Here is a 16,372-nt window from a genome sequence, read left to right as displayed (position 1 = left end):
GAATTGTAGTGGTGAGAGATTTTTTGGACCTTATCTTAGCTACAACAATATGGCTCATCTTTTTCAGCGTACAAGCCCATGAAGCAGAAGCATTGGCTGCATATTTAAGAGTGAATTTTGCAATAGATTATTGCTTCAAAGATGTTATTTTGGAGTGCGATAATCTAAAAATTGTGAACACTCTGAAATAAGGTAAAGTCAATAGAAAATGCTTTAGCTCTTTCATCACTGATACATTATCCTTGTTAAAAGAATTTAGAGTAATTAATTTTAATCATATGAAAAGTGAAAGAAATATAGTAGTACATGGGCCTGCACAAATAACCTTTACTAATTCTTATTAAGTGTGGATAGAAGTGGCCTCATATCATATTCAGATTTTGGCTATACTATATATTTTACCATGAAACAAACTTTTTCTGTCAAAAAAAAAAACTATGTTGGCCTGATGACTCCAATGATGTAGGCAATGACGGAGCTTCAAGAGAATATTTGGGGGGTTAATATATAGGATAAAAAATATTAAATAATATGTTATATATTTAATTAAAAAGTAAATATTTTGACAATAAAAAATTATCAAACCAACCACGTATTAAAATTATTTTGATGGTCTTTATTTAATCTTTTAAGGAGAGCCTAATGCTACCAAAGAATTTGTGATTTTTTTTTATTCTAGAGACATGATCTGAAGCTGATAACCTATGCTTCTTGATGATCTTGATTTGAGTTACTTGACACTATATTTAGTAAATTGAGAAAAGTAATCTTAAATTTTGTTCCAAATTTTATGATTGAACGAGCTTCCTACCATCTTGGTTTTAAAGACTATATTAATTGATGTCAAAATTCATGATTGTAGATTAAAATAAGAGGAGTGCTAGGACAGTAACTTTTGTGATTTTTAGACATCAAGTAGCCATTAATGATATTTTTGAATAGTGTGAAATTTCATTCAATAATAGAGAATTATTTACTTTTCTTTTGCTAATTACATACTAACCAAGTTGCTGATTCTCTAGACTTTCCCTTAAAATCATTCTGCAACCATTGTTTATAACAAGTAGATTTCATGTCATTCTGTTGATTTTCTAGAGTAGCAAAATGTGAAGGAACACAATCTCTATAGAGGTGTTCTTCCAAATCTTTAAAAATATCAACATGAATTAGTGGCAATACCATTACCTTTCATTATCACATAATCACCTCGAATTAGAAATATTTTTTAATTAGTCTGAGAGATCAATACTGATACCATCACATGATACTTTACACAAAACCATGTAATAGACACTTCACTATAGTACCATATAGCAATGTCCTAAAAATAAAACAGCAAGGAAAAAAGTTTTCAACACAAAATCTTAACAACCAAATTGAAAATTCTCTGAAATTATTTGTATTTAGCAGCAATCTGTTGGAGACAATCACTAAGTTCTTGGGGCTTGCAAAGCATAACCATATGATCTGCGCCATTGATCTCCATGACGTCATTAATCCTAGCGTTTTGGATCATCCATCGCTGATATTCCAATGGAATCGCAAGGTCCTGAGTGCAAACAACAAAAGCATGAGGAACAGATCCATATCCCTCTTTAGAGAAGTTCTTTTCTTGTGATAAGTCTTCTATGAACAATGATGATGGCCTTATCATACACTTTATCAATTCAAGATCCTGCAAAAATCCAATTATTATATGATGCTAAAAATTAATGATTAAATATAAAAAAATGTTAAACATAAATATTTAATTTAAAAATATAAAAAATAATAAATTTTAAATATTTGAAATTTATTATAAAAAATAAGTTAGTAAAAATTAAATATCAAATAAAAATTGTCCTTACTATTATTACGATTTTGAAGTTTAGAATATTTTTAATATTTAATTTTAGTTCAATTTTATTTTGGTTTTTACAAAATATTACATAAATATTTATAGAACTATATATCATAAAAATTGATTTAAAATTTAATATAAAATCTGTCACTTTAATATTTGATCTTAATTCAACGTAAATTTTATGTAGTTTTGAGTTATTTAATGTAATGAATTGTATAATGACAATATTTGATTAGTCTCTTTTTAGAGTGATACGGTCTTTTTTTTTTTTATTAATATCAATTTTATTTCAAATATTATATCTAATATAAATTTTAATTTTAAATCTGTAAATGTCAAAAATGATATCAAAGAATTGTCTATTGGAAAATTGCTCTTGTAAAGGAGGAAATCTAGTCATTTGTCGACATACGAGATATTATTGGTAAATCCAGACAAACTCATAAAAAGCTGGTTGTAATAAAGCAAGCAAGAGAGATCACAATTCCCTTTTATAGTTTTACTTTTATACCATTATGGCATTATGCCATATAAAAACAACATGTTGTTTGGACATTTATACAATTATTGCACTTACACACACATTTTATGGAGAAAACAATTGTTACATGTAAATTAGTCATTTATAAAAAAATATTTTTTAAAATATATTAAAAATAAATTAAATAATACATATATTTATACATAAATATGTAATAATTAATTTAATAAATATTTTTTTAATTTATAGATAATATTTTTTAAGAAAAAATGATGTGATATAAAGTATATGAATAATTTTAGAGAGATAGAGAGAACTATTAAAATTTATTTTTAGACATCAATTTAATTTCTTTAATCTAGTAATTTAACAACGTATCTTATCTTATATTTTTAAATATTAATAACTAACTAATAACCAAAAATAATAAATTTTAATAATCCTCTATATATATATATATATAATGATAATGTTTGCTTGATTATCGCTAAATTAGTGTGGCTTAATTTTTCCTATTTCCACTCATATTTCCACTAATTATCGCCAAATTAGTTTAGGTTAAACAAACTTGCATTTAAGTATACAACTAATAAATATCTCAAAACAAAATTGCTTATCCAGCAATGATATTTAATCAATTTTAATTACTTTTTTAAATTTACAATACTAATATTAAATATTTTATTTATTATAAAATTATTATAATTACCCGTATAAATGCGTGGTTAAAGATAAGATACTTTAATGACAAAAAATATATAAAATTTGGAGTGCACTAATAATTTTTAGTTGTTTGGTGACATTTACCTCAGTGGAGCAGTGTTGGTAGATCTTGGTGGATATGAAGTTGGGCCCAAACAACATTGACGTTTTATTTCCACACTGTGAGAATGCCGTGTCCAACCATTCAGACGCTGGTGTCCTCTCACAGTACTGTTTAGAACAGAATTTTTAACGTCATCTGTACTTTATTAGATGTATAGGACCAGAAATTAGGGTAAAAAACCATAATAAGCCAACTGGCTCAGAAAATTACGTAAATACGCCAAAGCAAAAATCGTTACAGCAATAAGCCAGATCGTATTTTTATATAATTCGAACCAGGTTGGTTCGAACTCTATTAGTTAGTAAATCGAACCAGGTTGGTTCGAATTATGGTTTTTTTTTTGTTAGTAATTCGAACCAGCCTGGTTCGAATTAGTAATGAAGGTAATTCGAACCAACCTGGTTCGAATTATAGAGAGAGAATGTCTGCATGTAATTCGAACCAGGCTGGTTCGAATTACACCAATCATAGTTCGAACCAGGCCGGTTCGAACTATGTGTGAGACTGACTGTATATATATGGTTCCAAACGTGAGTTACTCTCATTAGAGGGAGTAGGATGGCTAGTGAGGAGAGTTTTGTTGTTTTGGTGCACCACAGAGGATCTGTTAATAGAAAAACTCGTTCCGGAGTAAAGTTCACAGATAAGAATCCTCTATGTATTGTCATAACATCTACGACGAGTTACGATGACCTTGTTAGCGCTGTACTAATGAAGCTTGGTCTGGAGGGTGCGAAGCGGGTAAAGAAGTTTTTCTATCGCATTCCAGTCACGGTGCTACAGAATACGGTGAAGTATGATTGCTTCACGATTAATAATGATGCGGACTTACAAGTAATGTTTCTCTGTCGGCGGCAGTTTCCGGAGGTGAGGACACCGGAGTTGTTGGCCCGGCTGGTTGATGTTGTATCCAGCTCCGGCGGTTCGAACAGGAATACGAACACTATAGCGAATGCAGCAGGTTCTAGTTCCCGGCCTGCCGTTGCTTCCTCGTCCGTCCCTGTGTACGAACCAGTGGTCCAACATGTCGCCTCCCCATCTTTCGCTGTTGACCTCAATGCCACCGAAGGCGACGAGGTAGTGGAAAGGGAAAATTTGCCGAACGCTTTAGTGGGAGTTGCACCTGTTGGCGTAGGAGACGGTTTTTTGGACGATGAAGACGAGGATGACGTCGAGCCGGATATGATTGACGATGATAGCGCTGATGATATTGGAGCGACTGGGCCTGCATTGGAGGTAGGTGGTTCTAGCTCTGGCACACAGCAGTATCCACCACATTTTTCCTCATTGGACTTGGACGCCATGAGACATGAGGGGGTTTTAGGGCACGCTGTTGGATTCGGAGCTAGAGATGCGGAAGGGAGTACCGGTCTGACAGAGTTCCAGGTTGGTCAGCAATTCCAGGATAAAGATGAGGCCCTTTTAAGTGTGAAGACTTACAGCATCCGGCGAGGGGTACAGTACAAGGTGGTGGAGTCCGATCACCGCCGGTATGTGGGCAAGTGTTCCGAGTTTGGTAATGGGTGCACATGGTTGATTCGACTGAGTCTCCGGAAGCGCAAGGGCATCTGGGAGGTCAAACGGTACAATGGACCTCACACTTGCCTGGCCACATCCATCTCTAGTGACCACAGGAGTTTGGATTATCATGTGATTTCGGCTTTCATTATGCCAATGGTTAGGGCCGATGCATCCGTGAGCATCAAGGTGCTCCTGAACGCCACGGCAGCGCACTTTGGTTTTAGGCCGACTTACCGGAGGGTTTGGATGGCGAAGCAGAAATCTATTGCCCTCATATACGGTGACTGTGATGAGTCCTACAACGACCTGCCTAGGTGGGTCTTGGGTGTCCAGCTGACGATGCCTGGGAGTGTTGTGGTCCTGAAGACGAGCCCGGTTCGAGTTGGAGGACAGGTGGACGAATCTCAAGCGTACTTCCACAGACTTTTCTGGACTTTCCCGCCCTGCATCGAGGCATTCCGTCATTGCAAGCCGCTAATCAGCATTGACGGCACACATTTGTATGGGAAGTATGGGGGAACGTTGCTCATCGCGATTGCACAGGATGGGAACTCCAACATTCTACCTGTGGCATTCGCACTAGTAGAGGGTGAGAATGCGGAATCCTGGACATTCTTTCTCTCACACCTTCGACAGCACGTGACCCCGCAGCCCGGTCTGCTGGTTATATCGGACAGGCACAACGGCATCAAGGCTGCGCTTGAGGCCCCTGACGGCGGTTGGCTACCGCCATCTGCGTACCGTGCATTCTGCATACGACACGTAGCGGCTAATTTTGCCCTAACCTTCAAGGCAAAGACGCTAGGAGGCTACTAGTGAACGCGGCGTATGCGAAGACCGAGGTTGAATTTGATTACTGGTTTGATATCCTGCGATCTGAAGATCCGGCGATGTGTGACTGGGCGAACCGGATTGATTACTCGTTGTGGACTCAGCATCGTGATGAGGGGCGGAGATTCGGTCACATGACGACGAACATCTCCGAGTGTGTGAACTCTATCCTGAAGGGGGTCAGAAATCTCCCTGTATCATCCCTGGTGAAGGCAACATATTGTAGGCTTGCGGAACTGTTTGTTTGCAAGGGGAGAGAGGCTGAGGCCCAGATGGGAACAGGACAACAATTCAGTCAGCATTTGGTGAAGTGTATTGAGGCCAACATGAAGACGGCCAGGTGCTTCACGGTGACGCTGTATGACCGGGATAACTCCGAGTTCACTGTAGCAGAGACTACTCCGACTGGTTCTTTCTCCTTGGGTACTTACAGAGTATCACTTGCCTCTCGGACATGTGACTGCGGGTACTTCCAGGCTCTTCATTTCCCGTGTCAGCACGCACTTGCGTGCTGTGCATACTCACGGGTCACCTGGACCTCTTACGTTCACAGCGTCTATCAGATTAGCTCGGTCTTCAATGTGTATCGGATGGGATTCACACCTCCCATCCCGGAGGGCTTCTGGCCACCTTACGACGGACCCACGGTGATTCCAGACCCTGCCATGAGGCGTGCCAGAGAGGGTCGTCCTAGATCCACTAGGATACGGACGAATATGGACGAGGCGGATCCGAATCGGCCAAAGAGGTGCAGCCTATGTCGCCAACCCGGACACACGCGACGTAGTTGCCCACAGGTTGGAGGCTCGTCTGAGACAGGACACCGTTAGTATGCATGTTGTTAGTGTTAGCATTATCTACATTAGTGCCCATCTTGCTAGTCTTAGAGTTATTTAGATTATATCCCATGTTGTTAGTGTCAGTATTATTTACATTAGTGCACATGACTTTTAGTTTGATTGTTGCGAGTAGTAATGAATATGGCTTTTTTAATTATGTATTTTTTTTCTTTAAAGTTCAATCATGTATGAACCAGGTTTGTACTTTTTTTGTTATGTTATAGTCTGTTTATCTATGTTTTTTTTAATTTGTGTTCTGGGACATTCATTCTGTATGATCAATGAATCTTGAAACAGTTTAGCTTTATTTTCTCTTATTGAACTGTGTCCGGGTTGGCGACATAGGCCGCATCTCTTTGGCTGATTCGGATATGCCTCGTCCATAGATACACGGCTTAGTCAGTCTCACACATAGTTCGAACCGGCCTGGTTCGAATTATGATTGGTGTAATTCGAACCAGCCTGGTTCGAATTACATGCAGACATTCTCTCTCTATAATTCGAACCAGGTTGGTTCGAATTACCTTCATTACTAATTCGAACCAGGCTGGTTCGAATTACTAACAAAAAAAAAACCATAATTCGAACCAACCTGGTTCGATTTACTAACTAATAGAGTTCGAACCAACCTGGTTCGAATTATATAAAAATACGATCTGGCTTATTGCTGTAACGATTTTTGCTTTGGCGTATTTACGTAATTTTCTGAGCCAGTTGGCTTATTATGGTTTTTTACCCAATAAATTATGTATAAAAAAATAAAATATTATTTTGGTAAATACTATAATCTCTAAAAAATAGTATTTATTTATTAAAAAATTAAAAATTAAAATTTAATTTAAAAAATATAAAATAAATAATTTTTAAAAAAATTAAAATTTATTATAAAAAATAAATTAAATAAAATTTATATAACAATTCATAAACACCATAAAATTGACCTATTATTTTAGTCTTTTCACTAAATTTAATTTCGTCTTTAATTTTTCAAAAAAAATATTCTAAATATATTATTTTATTTTAATTTAAATTAAAATAATTTTTTTAAAAATAATTTTTTTCATTATAATTTTCTTCTAAGTAATTATATCAATTATAATTATAATTATAATCATCATAATGTTGATTATAATAATTTGAAAATAAAAATAAAAAATAATAAAAATATAAAAAATATTTTTATATAAATAATTTTAATTTTAACTAAAAATTAAAATTCAATCCCATGACTAAGAATTAAAACATTACTTAAAAAAAAAATTGTATATATAGGACAAAATTGTGAAGAAATGTGCGTAAAATCAAATCACGTGTAATCTATATGATGTGATGCTTATACAGCCAAATAAGTTCGTAGTTTTCTTTTGATATTATTTAAGGTCTTTATTATAATTAAATGTACAACCACAATAATGTTATGTAAACAATTTTTTAAATACAATTAATATATAACAGAGTACTAGAGCTTTTTATAGTTAGTGTTAATGACCTAGCAATATATCGCTATAAGGTAAATATGAAAACCTTTTAAACTTTAATTACATAATAATTATAAAAAAATATTCATCCAACATTATTATAAAAATTAAGGATCATGTTATATTAAAGTAGATACTATCATAAAAAATTTTATAATTATCTTTATATAAAGATATTTTTTATTATTAAATAATAAATTATAAAATTTAATTTTAATATTATAAAAATATTTTTTTTAAAAGTGTGACTATATAAACAAATCACATGTTTAAACAAAATATTTTATAAAAAAATAATTTTAATATTTTTATTTAAATAGATACCTTACATTAAATGTTCAAATTATCAAGACAACCTCTCAAAATGGCTATATGATATGATAACAATATTTTTTTAGTCATATTCTTTATCTTTTTTAAAATTATATATTCTCAATTCTTATTTGTAATATTAATATTTTTTGTCATATTTATAAAGATTGTGGATAATTTTTGAAAAATAAAAAATATAATTAAAAAGAAGTTGCGTTTAGTAGCTATGCCTTGATAGTTCTGTAGTTTCGGCTATAATGAATAATTTTGGTTCTTAAGAATTAGTTTTATTTTTCTGTTTCATTTTTTTTTCATTCTTAGAAAAATAAAGGTTAAAAAAAAGTTTTACTTCTCTCTAAATTTCAAGAAGCATGTACCTTTTCCAAGACATAGAATGATTTTGGCTTGATTGATTATTTATCGTTGATGGTAATGTCAAAGAAGATTTTAATTAATTAAAGATCAGTTTTTGTACAATTTGTTTTAGAGGAGTGTTAGGGGTTAGCAACTTTTAATACTGATTTTAATGGTTTGCGATTATATTCAATGGTAAAAAATTACTCATTTTTCTTTTAATGGTTAAGTGCTGGCCACAAGATACAAAAGTTGCTGCTACCTAAATTTTTTCTTTTTTTTAGTCGAAATTGTAACTCAATAATAATAAAAAAAAAGTTTTGCTTCTCTCTAAATTTCAAGAAGCATGTACCTTTTCCAGGACATAGGATGGTTTGTGATCAGTGTCCGGCACAAAAGCTGTCAAGAAAACACCAACTTGAACCTTTGTGGGGAATTTTTCCATGGCAAGAGCAATATTGAGTCCTCCAAGACTATGTCCCACAAGAACCACCCTTTCATTTGTGGGAAGTGACTCCAAAACTTCCAACAAAGGCACAGAGTACTGATATTGAGTCTCAACATCTTCGATCCTCTTCAAGTTGGTTCCAGAAGCAGCAAGGTCAAGAACTGTGACCTTGTGGCCTGAAGATTCTAGAAGTGGCTTGATCTTGTACCAACACCAAGCACCATGACAAGCCCCATGTACCAAAATAAAGTGCTTTATATAATCTGTGTCATTTGTGGTACCACCCATGTTTTGTGTTTGATAATGTTATTCCAAATTGGTTGCAAACAAAATATATATAGAGAAGAGAGGCTAGCTGGTTTTCTTGACTTGGAGTTTAGGTGGTTGAGTTGGTTTTGGATAATAATTCACTTTCATATACATCCAAATTAGACAAGCGCAATTGGAAACAAGTTTGATTTAATGGGGTAGATCATTTTGGTAGAGTAATTAATAAGTCTTGAATTGGACACACATTAATTTTAGAAAAAAATATAAATAGACAATAAAAAATACTAAATAATATGAATAATAGATATATCAGATGTTTATTTTATTAGGTATATAGATAATTATTTTAAAATTAAGATTTAGATAAATAATTTAAAAATATAATATGTTTTGATTTGATTAGTGTTTATTTATATTGTTCAAAAAAATTATTAGTTATTTAATATTATCCTTAATTTTAATGTTGTATGAGAAAAGGTGAAATGCTTATACGTTGGAAAAAGAGTGTATATTTCATAGAAGTAAGAAATTGCTTGTCACTAGAAATTGGATGGCTGACTTACACATTGATTGGTTCAAAGGAATATGAGGAGAAAGAAAACAAAAAAACAAAATAGATGAAAAATTAAATTTTTTATTGTATAAATATGCATAGAAAATTAAGAGAAAAAGAGAAAAGTGATGTGGGATCCATTTAAAACTTTTCTCTTCGACCGTGGGCTGAAAACGAATGGGAAAGGAGCTCATAAGAATAAAATTACAGATTTATCCTTTGCTTAACAAAGAAATAAAAATTTCCCATTTCATTCTCTTTCAAAAATCAAAAACAGTGTCTAGCCAATAATAGAGAAGGATATTTTTTAAAAAATATTAATTATTAATAAAGATAACATATTAAAATCTGTTAACTTTTAACTTGGATGATTTTTTTGTTGAAAAAATTACTTAAATGTATTAATAAATTAGTTTATATATAATATAAGAAAATGTATTAATATTATTTTATTTTAGTATAACTATTTTTTATTCAAACAAAATTTTTTATTTTTTTATTTATTTATTTTATCCAAACAATATATAAAAGAATTTATTTTTTTTCTAGAGTAAAATATCGTTTTTGTCCCTAATATTTGGGATAAGCCTTATTTGTGTCTCTAACGTTTAAATCGTCCTATTTGTATCTCTAAAGTTTATAAAAGTGATTCAATGTTATCCTACTATCAATTATACTAACAAATCAGATTATATTTTTCAATTATTCTCATTTGGATGTATTCATTCTCAATTATGTCTCACTTGGATGTGTTCGATTTTAATATTATACCAACTATTTGTGTTTAGATTCAATTATGTCCCTAGAAAAGTGAATTATATAAATGTTATAGAAATTAGTTTTAACTTTTGATGAGCTATTTTTCGGAGTGAATCATTGATTCTATCCCAAACATTTGTATTCTAATTTCAATAAGAGATTTTTAAAACTTAAACTAAAGCGTTCATGATATGTAATTGACCGCAGGATAACATTGAATCACTTTTACAAACATTAGAGATACAAATAGGACGATTTAAACATTAAAGATACAAATAGAATTTACCCAAAACATTGATAATAAAAACGATAGTTTACTTTTTTTCTATTTTCTTTTTACTCATTTTCCATTTTATATCCAAATTATATATTAGGGTGTCCACAAATTTCACCTTTCGATAGGTGTTTATTAATTTTGTATTCTTTTAAATCAGAAGTTTCATCTTTCGATTTGTGATTATATTTTTTTTAAATTAAAAATATTACCTTTTGATTTGTGATTGTTTTTTAAAAATTAAAAACTGTCATCTTTGATTTGTATTTTTTATTCTTTTAAATAAAAAATCTCATTTTTCATGTTTTTTCAAAAAATAAAAAGATTACCACATTAAAAATGAATAGAAATGCTTTTCTATATTAGTTTTGGTTTTGGTGATGTACAACTAAGTGACCTTGGCTCGTGTTAAACATGCGGGTGGAATCCTCGGAATTGATGATGAATTGACACTCCTAACACACAAAGGGTGAGAAGGTAGAAGGGATGATAGATTCTTTTTATTGTTAAAAATAAGAGTAATTACCCAAATCAGTCTCCGAGGATTTTAGAATCGGACATTTTAGTCCCCAAGGAAAATTAATAGACATATTAATCCCCAAGGTTTTACTCCGGCAGACAAATCAGTCCCTAGTTCATTTTCCGACAGTGTAATTACCCAGATCAGTCCCCAAAAATTTTAAAAACGGACATTTTAGTCCCCAAGAAAAACTAATGTACAAATCAATCCCCAACGTTTCTCTTTGTTAGACATAATAGTCCCCCGTCCAAAAATAAAATAAAATAAAATAATTATTATTATTAATTGCACAATAATATTGTACTATATTTTTTGTATTTTTTGGACAAAAATAATGATAAATTTATTCATTAAATTCTTTTATATATATATATATATTATTTAAAATATTTAAAATATTACATCTTTTGATTATATTAAATATAAAAATATCAAATAGTTTTAACCTTGAATTTCTTATAAAATAATCTCTAATAATTTTATTGATTATTATTATTATTATTAATTACATAATAATATTATACCATGATTTTTTGTATTTTTTAGATAAAAATAATAATTTATTCATTATATATATATATATATATATATATATATATATATATAGTCACTCAATAATAATAATAATAATAAATAAAACTATTAGAGATTATTTTACAAGAAATTCAAGATTAAAATCATTTGATATTTTTGTATTTAATATAATTAAAAGATGTACTATTTTAAAAAATGTTTGTATTAAAAAAATGTATCTAATATAAATCCAAATTAAAATATTTTCTTTTAATACAAACATATATATTTTTTTTACATAGGTCATCTTTTAATTATATTAAATACAAAAATATCAAATGGTTTTAACTTTAAATTTCTTATAAAATAATCTCTAGTAATTTTATTATTATTATTATTATTATTATTATTATTATTATTATTATTGAGTGACTATATATATATATATATATATATATAAGAATTTAATGAATAAATTTATCATTATTTTTGTCCAAAAAATACAAAAAATATAGTACAATATTATTGTGCAATTAATAATAATAATAATTTTATTTTATTTTATTTTTCGACGGGGGACTATTATGTCTAACAGAGAGAAACGTTGGGGATTGATTTGTACATTAGTTTTTCTTGGGGACTAAAATGTCCGTTTTTAAAATTTTTGGGGACTGATCTGGGTAATTACACTGTCGGAAAATGAACTGAGGACTGATTTGTCTACCGGAGTAAAACCTTAGGGATTAATATGTCTATTAATTTTCCTTGGGGACTAAAATGTCCGATTCTAAAATACTCGGGGACTGATTTGGGTAATTACTCTAAAAATAATTAAGAGTCTAAAGTATGATTTTTAATTTTTTATTATTTTTTATATTTATTTTTAGTTTTATTTATAAAACTAATGGTAAAAAATCATACTTTATTCGAGAAAATCAATTCCAGGAAAAGGTGATGCGTGTAGAGAACGTTGTCTTAAGAGAATACAGAGAGATTTTTTTTATTGAGTTCAAAATTTAAATACTTCAATCTTCATTTTCAATCCTCTTTGTTATGTTTCTGAATCAACAACACTTAAAAGCACTCTTTCTATAACTGTGTGATTCTGATGAAATTTTTAAGGACCTAATTACTCTTGAACTCAAAAAGCTTCTGCTTGATAAAAGAGACAGCAGGATCACATTTGATGACTTCCGTTATCAGTTATCAGTTATCAGTTATCACTCTAACTTTTTTTTTTGTTAAAAAAAAAAATCTGGCTCAATGCGGGATGAGTTTAAAATTGATTTTTTTTAACATTACTTTTCACTATATGTGAGATACTTTTTTAAAAATATTTTAAAAAATTGAGTGAATTGACAAATAAATTTTAAAAAATTTATACTTTAATTTGTATAGATTAATTTAAAAAAATAGTAATACAATTTTTTAAAATAATAAATATGAATACATTATATTTAAATTAGTCCTTATAATTAAAATAAAAAATTTTAATTTAAATTAACTTGTTCATATTTATTATTCTAAAAAATTTTATTGATAGTTTTTATTTATAAATTATTTTATTCAAAATATAAATTTTCAATGATTTATTTATTATTTTTGTAAAAAAAATTATTACTCACTGCGAGAATAAATTAAAAACATTAAAATACAAGGATATAGATGAGCTTTTCTTTTGTTTTATATAAACTGGTTAGCATGAGCGATGTCACTCTCAACCTATCTCAATTGGCCCCCCAGCACTGTTTAGAAACGAAAATATCAAGGACTTTTTTTACCTAAATAAAGAAACTAAAACGTAAAACCTAAAAAGTTATCCAGTAATCTAGATTATTCGACACAGGATTTATATATAAACAATTGAAAAATGCAGAAAATTAATTTTTAGGTAGCTAACTTTATAATTTTGATTTATAATTTAAAATATAAAATTTAAAAATTATAATTTAGAATTAAAAAATTTTTGGACTAATAATTTTTAATATTTTTTGTCATTATTTGATTAATATAAATATTAAATTATTTTTAATAAATAAATTTTATTAATTTATGTGTATAAATTCTAAAAAATATGAGTACAAATTATATTAATTCATATGTACAAATTTTTATAAATATAGATATCAATAATATACTTTTTATGTATAAAACCTGTAAATATAAGTATAACGGTAAATTATTATTAGTAAAAAATAATAATATTTGTTAGTCATATATAATTATTTTTTGAAATTTAAAATAATTAAAATAATTTTAAAAAATTAACTAATATTAACTAAAAAATATTGATTACCTAATATTATTTATAAATAATTTAGGAATTAATTTTTTTTATTAATATTTAGTAGTCAATTTCCTTTTTCCTCTTCTATTAATTGTTAGTTTAAAGGTTACATATGAATATTTTTTGACTAATTATTGATTTAAAATAAATTAATTTTTTAAATAAAAAACACATGTAAAACTAATAACTATAATTTAAATGACATAATCTTTTATATTTATTTATAAGTTGTGAATTCGAGTCTCACTCTTATTTAAAAAAAAAAAACACATGTGAATAAATTGCTACAATTTATTTGTTTGTACGCAGCAGCAATCTTTTGTTAACAAGCAGAGTTCTTAGGGCTTGCACAGTTCTCCCTTTTCCGCCATGTGTAAAACAAGAAAATAATCATGATGAACATACAGATTCACATCATTCTTTGGCGAAGTTCTTTTGTCGTGATAATAAGACTTCTATGGACAATGATGACGACGGACTCTGCAAAAATCCAATAATTATAATTGATTATTATTACTTGACTTTTGAAGCATGATGGAGATCCCATTCATTTGTGATATATATTTCTGGTAAAAGATTGAAAAAATTGACGTAAGGATTCGGCTATTGAAAGCAGGGTACAAGAACCGAATCGGTCACCGACCGGTTTAATGAGTCATTAGTTCAACTGAAATTAAATTATAGTTAAATTATTTTAATTAAATATACAATAAAATTATTAAAATTCAATATATATGTAATTATTATAGAAACTAAAGCATAGTTAAATTATTTTAATTAAATATATAATAAAATTATTAAAATTAAATATACATGTAAATATTATAAAAACTAAAGCAGTAATTTAGTATAAATATTTGTATATTTTAGTGGAAGAGAAAAATACAAATCATAATTAAATGATTTTTTTATTTTTAAATTCTCTCTCACTTTCTATAATTTCTTCCATTTTAGGTTTGGTTTGGTTAGTTTAGCTTAATTTTAAACCAAATTTTTTAAAATTAGTATCAAAATTCTTGTTTTAATTTGCTCTATCTTATTAAACTATAAAATTTATATTTCTAATTTTTTATTAAAAATTATTTTATTGATTAATTATTCGCTAATTTTACGGGATTTACATCCTACCCACCTAATTAAGAATTTTGCCCTCAAAATTCAGATTTAGTTACCTGAAAACATGTGTGGGTAGTCGTTTCGCATAACCAATTCGAGTTCCCAAGTATATTCTTCGATACTAGCTCGAATCCAAACTACTTTCACCAATGATACTTCCTTTCTGAGCAATCGTTTGATGCTGGGGTCGTCAATCCTAACTGAGATTACTAGAAGCGTCAGATCTTCTCTTACTTGAACCAATTCCGGTTCCAGAACATGACTTGCATCGGGAGTATACTTCTGAAGCTGCAATACGTTAAACACGTCGTGCAGGTTCAAAAGATGCGGCGGTAAGGCAATCCTATAGGCTACCGACCTAATCCTCTTCCAAATTTCAAATGGTCCAATGTAACGGGGATTCAGTTTTTTCGTTTTGATTGCTCTACCCATTCCGGTTGTGGGAGTAACATTCAGAAACACATGCTCTCTTTCTTTAAATTCTAAAGGCTTCCCCCTTTGATCAGCATAGCTCTTTTGACGGTTCTGAGCGACAAGCATTTGACTTCGGATTTTCTTTATATGCTCAGTTGTTTCTGCTATCATTTCAAGCCCTAACAAGCTCTTCTCGCCAGCTTCATACCAGTATAGCGGAGATTGACACTTCCTTCTATACAGAGCCTCATACGGAGCCATTTTGATGATCGCATGGTAGCTGTTGTTATATGCAAACTCCACTAGCGGCATATATCGATCCCAGCTCGCCGGCTGGTTCAGAACACAAGCCCTCAGCATATCTTCTAGTGTTTGAATTGTCCTCTCCGACTGACCATCTGTTTGAGGGTGATATGCAGTTCTTAAACTCAACTGAGTTCCAAATGCTCGCTAGAAAGCCCCCCAGAACCTTGATGTGAATCGAGAATTTCTGTAGGATATAATGGTGGAAGGCACACCATGCAATCTCATAATCTTGAAAAGGCATCCTTTAACTTTCTCTCTCTACTACTCCCTTCCTCAGACACTCCTCAGCCACCCAGCTTTTATTTACGAGCTCTTAAAAGACTCTGATCTCCATTGGTGCAACGGAGCTCAGAATATCACCTTGAAGGCCTCCCTCGTACTTAATACACTTCCATTCAACAAAATCCTCAGGCGCACCTTGACATAT

At 30.1% G+C, this 16,372-nt stretch overlaps 1 protein-coding gene across 3 annotated transcripts; it reads right to left on the bottom strand.

The window, feature by feature from the left end:
- Window positions 1-1,166: 1,166 nt before the first annotated feature.
- Window positions 1,167-9,323, bottom strand: LOC130964996 (salicylic acid-binding protein 2-like). Of its 3 annotated transcripts, none has more exons than XM_057889916.1 (3): window positions 8,838-9,323; window positions 3,132-3,257; window positions 1,167-1,549 (listed from the first exon to the last, which is right to left on the bottom strand). In XM_057889916.1, the coding sequence occupies exons 1-3, from the start codon at window positions 9,219-9,221 to the stop codon at window positions 1,394-1,396; spliced, it is 666 nt and encodes a 221-aa protein (XP_057745899.1). In that variant the 5' UTR covers window positions 9,222-9,323; the 3' UTR covers window positions 1,167-1,393. The 3 variants fall into 3 exon arrangements, with proteins under 3 accessions (XP_057745899.1, XP_057745897.1, XP_057745898.1); XM_057889914.1 differs by having other exon boundaries at window positions 1,167-1,675; window positions 8,838-9,316; XM_057889915.1 differs by lacking the exon at window positions 3,132-3,257 and having other exon boundaries at window positions 1,167-1,675; window positions 8,838-9,312.
- Window positions 9,324-16,372: the final 7,049 nt, after the last annotated feature.

This window comes from Arachis stenosperma, chromosome 1 (genome assembly GCF_014773155.1).
Source record: "Arachis stenosperma cultivar V10309 chromosome 1, arast.V10309.gnm1.PFL2, whole genome shotgun sequence".
In the NCBI taxonomy this organism is placed as follows: domain Eukaryota; kingdom Viridiplantae; phylum Streptophyta; class Magnoliopsida; order Fabales; family Fabaceae; genus Arachis; species Arachis stenosperma.
Note: the sequence above shows the minus strand (reverse complement) of the source record. Positions and strands in the feature narration are given on the sequence as shown.